The sequence below is a fragment of the Triticum aestivum genome, chromosome 2D (assembly GCF_018294505.1).
Source record: "Triticum aestivum cultivar Chinese Spring chromosome 2D, IWGSC CS RefSeq v2.1, whole genome shotgun sequence".
Taxonomy (NCBI): Eukaryota; Viridiplantae; Streptophyta; class Magnoliopsida; order Poales; family Poaceae; genus Triticum; species Triticum aestivum.
In genome coordinates this window covers 580,400,606-580,405,798 of record NC_057799.1, presented here as the reverse complement: position 1 = coordinate 580,405,798, position 5,193 = coordinate 580,400,606, and the positions used below count along the sequence as shown (strand labels likewise).

The following is a 5,193-nucleotide window of genomic DNA, read 5'->3' as shown; positions in this document are numbered from 1 at the left end:
GTGCTAATCCGAGCAATTGGACTGACAAAAACGAATAGAAAATCGCCAAAAACCCTAACTCTCTAATCGCAGAAAATCCCCAATTTTTCTCTCTGAAACCCTAATAGTAACAGTGCAGTCAGAGCTTCAATTGCAGCCATAGGAGGAGGAGGAGGTCGGAGACCGTACCTTTGACGTCGCTCGTCGTCAAGCCGTCACGATCGCTGCCGCCGGAGCCGATCACCCGCCCGTCGCCATTGTCGCCGCTCGAGCAGGGGAATTTCAGGGGACGCCGCAAGTGGGGATGGACTGCCCCTTGCGTGGACGCTCTGGGCCTTATGGGCCGGCCCAACTTTTCTCCGCAACGCGGCCAACACCCACCGATCCCAGTTTTGGTCTGCCACCTCATCAATCCCTGTTTGGAAGTGGGCTCAGGGTTCATTTTGGACCGGGATTGAAGAGTTGAGAGTGCTGATTACCGGGATTAGGAGTTGAGGGTTTGATTTAGCTAGGGTCTACGAGTTTAGGGTTTATTTTGGACTTTTTCCGGCTCTGCTTCCGTGTCCCGCACGAACCCCCTCGATCGATTCCACCAATCCACCCATAAATACCCCGCCGCGGCCTCCCACCAGGAGCATATACAGAGAAAAACGAACACCAAGCCTCAAGCGATCTCGAGCGCCAGAGCCCCCACACCCGCCGCCGTGTCGTCGCCTTCGTCGATCAAGAGCAACACCAACGTGGCTCCGCCGGAGTTGGAGCAACGCGCCAAGGTGTCGCCACCGCCGCCGTTCGCGTCGGACAGGTGGGCCGCGGGCGGCGCCTCGTCCTCCGACGAGGAGGAGGACACCAAGAAGACCAAGAACAAGAAGGCCGCGGCCAGCAAGGCGGTGCCGGCGAGGAAGAGCGGCAAGGCCAAGGGCAAGGACAGGTACCTCGTTGCGCCACCGGCAGAAGCTGGCCAGGGGTTCATGCCCGCAGGCGGCGCCCCCGACCCGTTCGCCGACAACGACGCGCTCCCGCCCTCCTCGTTCGACCCGTTCGCCGACGCGCGCGCCGACGACGCTGCCGGGGGCGGCGCCGGGGTCGACGACGCCTACGTGCACCTCCGCGTGCAGCAGCGCAATGGCAAGAAGACGCTGACCACGGTGCAGGGGCTCAGCGCCAGCTACAACTACGCCAAGGTGCTGCGGGACCTCAAGCGGGAGCTCTGCTGCAACGGCACCGTCGTCGAGGACAAGGAGCTCGGCAACGTCATCCAGCTGCAGGGCGACCACCGCAAGCGCGTCGCCGGCTTCCTCGCCAAGGCCGGCCTCGCCAAGACCGAGTGCATCAAGGTCCACGGCTTCTAAGCCGATCTCCATAGAGTTTAGTTTGTTTATCGGGTTTGCTGTTTGGTGATTTGATTTCTGTGTGAGTCTAGCCATAATGGCTTGCGGTCGTCGGGTTAAATCGTGTAAGGGTTCACTTTTTGCTATATCAATAATAATGCAGACTTTTACAATACCTTACTCTATTCGGAAAATTACCTACGAATTTCGAGCGATTTTCACATGACGTATGGAGATTTTGGATCTTTAAAAATTGTACTTTTTCATGACAACCAGAGGAAATTTTCCATCCACTCGGCTCTTATTAATTTTTTGGGTATGTCAAGTCTCATAGATTTAACTATTTCACATCTCGTTTGATAGCTCACTTGTTTCTAAGTATTATAGGAAGGGAAACGTTTGTAATCGGCGCACCGGCCGAACATTGGGCCGGTCGCGCTGGCTCGCGAATACTGGTGGGCCACCAATCGTTTTCTTATCCACTCACGAAGGGAGCGACACATCCACTCGTTCCTTTTCGTTTCTTCTTCTTTCTTCGCATCTTCTCCAATAGTTCTCTTGCCCTCCCTCTTCCTCACAGAAACCCACCATGAATCCACTTGATTGTGATCAAGCTTTTGTTCGTGTTGCGCCTCTCTCCTCCATATAGTACTCCGCCATGGATCCCAAGAGGCGGATGCTGGAACCAGCATGTTTTTTTGCTGGATCCAACATGTGTTTGTGCTGGAACCACCTTGTGCCATTCATGGAGCCACCAGAGCATCGGTGTTGCGACGGGGCGCATCACGAAGAAGCGCGTTGGATGCTGGAACCGGCGCCCGTTGTTGCTGGAACCATCGCACACGGATGCTTCGAGCGGGGAACCTCGATGCGCTGCGACGATGATGGGCGCGGTGATTGTCGCCAGTACAGGAGTTGCAACCAGCGGCAAAATTTGCTGGAACTAGCAGCAAAAAAAGCTACAACCACCTGCAAAATAAGCTACTACCGGCAACTGAAAAGTCTTGCTTTGCTAGAACGCACCACCGGCGTCACAGTTTTGCTACCACCGTGTCGCCGTTTTGTTACAACCGGAGTTTCTTTTTGCTACAACCGGCAGCCAGCGATGCTAGAACTGGCAATGCGACAAACTACAAGCGGCAGACAGGGAATGTTACAACCACATCCTTTTTTTGCTACAACCACATCCTGTTTTTGCTACCACCGGCGACTTTTTTGCTACATGCGTGGCAGACGACGGGCGCCGATGCTTCAACCTGACATGGAAAAAAGCTTCAACTCACCAAGGAGAAGTTACAACCGGTGGTGGAAAAAGCTTCAACAGGCATAGTGGAAAAAGCTTCAACCCCCATGAAAAAGCTTCACCCGTGGAAAAATGCTTCAACCGGCGTAACAAAAGCTTCAACCAGAGGCTAAAAAAGCTTCAACTGGGGGATGAGTCTGTGGGCGCATGAGCGGCGACAGCGACGAGCGGCGACAGAGAGGGAGAGGACGGGGGTGCTGCGACAGCAAGGGAGAGGACGTGGATGCTTCCTATTCTCGCCGGAGCACACGCACGAGGTGGCTGGGGCAGGGACACATCGCGCCGAATGGATCTGAAGCGTGGGGAGGGAGGAAGAAGATGATATGACGTGGGGGAGGGGGGATCGGACGGCTCCTGCCTGCCAGATCGCACGGCTGCAGGCTGACCGGCCCAAATTTGGGCCGGTGCGCCGGCGCGTATCACTGCCCTTATAGGAATACTACAGTCACTGGTAGAAAAAGAGGCTTCCATACGCCCCCATTAGTCCCCAAAACAATCGAACCGCGACCAAAGGGGTCTTTAGTCGCGGTTCGGGAGGAGACCCGCGACCATATATCTGGGCCCAGCGCGCTCGGTCGACAGCTGGCGGACGGGAGGGGCTTTAGTCCCGGTTGGCCTGGCCAACCGCGACTAAAGGTCCCCGAAGGCCTTTAGTTGCGGTTGGCCAGGCCAACCGGGACTAAAGGCCCATCCCTATATATAGGACTCAGCTCACTTCACTTCACTCAGCTCACTTCACAATTTTCAGAAGGGGGTGGTGGGTTTGCTTTTGGTTCCTCCTATGCACACAAGGTGTTTGATGAAATGCCCGAGAGCCTGAAACAAACATGATATGAAGTGTCCGAGCCACACTTGAGCTTTCTCATTTATTTTTCCTCCGCGATCGCGGTTAGCAACTTGAACCTTTCATGTGTCACTGATAAAATATGCATGTGTGTAGTTCATTGTTTAATTTGTATTATTTCTAGCTAGTTAGTTTAACAAATGCATGATGGTTAATTATATACTTTATATAATAATAATGCAGATGAATCGGCAATGGATGTACGGTCCCTGACTCTCCGGCGAGTTCACTACGGGTTTGAAAGATTTCCTCGTAGTGGCAAATGCGAACAAGCAGCAAGGTTTTATTATTTGTCCATGTGTTGTCTGTAAGAATCAGAAGGGTTACTCCTCCTCAAGAGACGTTCACATGCACCTGCTTCGGCACGGTTTCATGCCAAGCTATAATTGTTGGACCAAGCATGGAGAAAGAGGGGTTAGAATGGAAGAAGATGAAGAAGGGGATGATATCGATGACAACTATCATGATCATTTCGGTGATACTTTCATGGAGGATGATGCTGAAGGTGGGGAAGGGTTAGGTGAAGGTGAAGAAGAGGCACATGATGAGCCCGCTGATGATCTTGGTCGGACCATTGCTGATGCACGGAGACGCTGCGAAACCGACAAGGAGAGGGAGAATTTGGATCGCATGTTAGAGGATCACAAAAAGTCGTTGTATCCAGGATGCGATAATAGTCTGAAAAAGCTGGGCTGCACACTGGATTTGCTAAAATGGAAGGCACAGGAAGGTGTAGGTGACTCATCATTTGAAAATTTGCTGAAAATGTTGAAGAATATGTTTCCGAAGAATAACGAGTTGCCCGCCAGTATGTACGAAGCAAAGAAGGTTGTCTGCCCTCTAGGTTTAGAGGTTCTGAAGATACATGCATGCATTAACGACTGCATCCTCTACCGCGGTGAATACGAGAATTTGAATGAATGCCCTGTATGCACTGCATTGCGTTATAAGATCAGAGGCGATGACCCTGGTGACGATGTTGAGGGCGAGAAACCCAGGAAGAGGGTTCCCGCCAAGGTGATGTGGTATGCTCCTATAATACCACGGTTGAAACGTCTGTTCATGAACAAAAAGCATGCCAAGTCGTTGCGATGGCACAAAGAGGACCGTAAGTCCGACGGGGAGTTGAGACACCCCGCTGATGGAACACAATGGAGAAAGATCGACAGAGTGTTCAAAGATTTTGCAGCTGACGCAAGGAACATAAGATTTGGTCTAAGTACTGATGGCATGAATCCTTTTGGCGAGCAGAGCTCCAGCCATAGCACCTGGCTCGTGACTCTATGCATCTACAACCTTTCTCCTTGGTTGTGCATGAAGCGGAAGTTCATTATGATGCCAATTCTCATCCAAGGCCCTAAGCAACCCGGCAACGACATCGATGTGTACCTAAGGCCATTAGTTGAAGAACTTTTACAGTTGTGGGCCAGACCTGGTGTACGTGTCTGGGATGAGCACAAAGGAGAGGAATTTGACCTACGAGCGTTGCTTTTTGTAACCATCAACGATTGGCCTGCTCTCAGTAACCTTTCGGGACAGACAAATAAGGGATACAATGCATGCACGCACTGCTTACATCAGACTGAAAGTGTACGTTTGGTTAATTGTAAGAAGAACGTGTACCTGGGTCATCGTCGATTTCTTCCCCGAAATCATAACGTAAGAAAGAAAGGCAAGCATTTCAACGGCAAGGCAGATCACCGGCCGAAGCCTGTGGAACGTACTGGTGCTGAGAT

The 5,193-nt window shown here is 52.1% G+C and overlaps 1 protein-coding gene across 1 annotated transcript; it reads left to right on the top strand.

Moving 5' to 3' along the window:
- Positions 1-685: 685 nt before the first annotated feature.
- On the top strand, positions 686-1,501 carry LOC123050131 (protein translation factor SUI1 homolog 2-like). The gene has a single exon (XM_044472970.1). The coding sequence runs from the start codon at positions 951-953 to the stop codon at positions 1,329-1,331; it is 381 nt and encodes a 126-aa protein (XP_044328905.1). The 5' UTR covers positions 686-950; the 3' UTR covers positions 1,332-1,501.
- Positions 1,502-5,193: the final 3,692 nt, after the last annotated feature.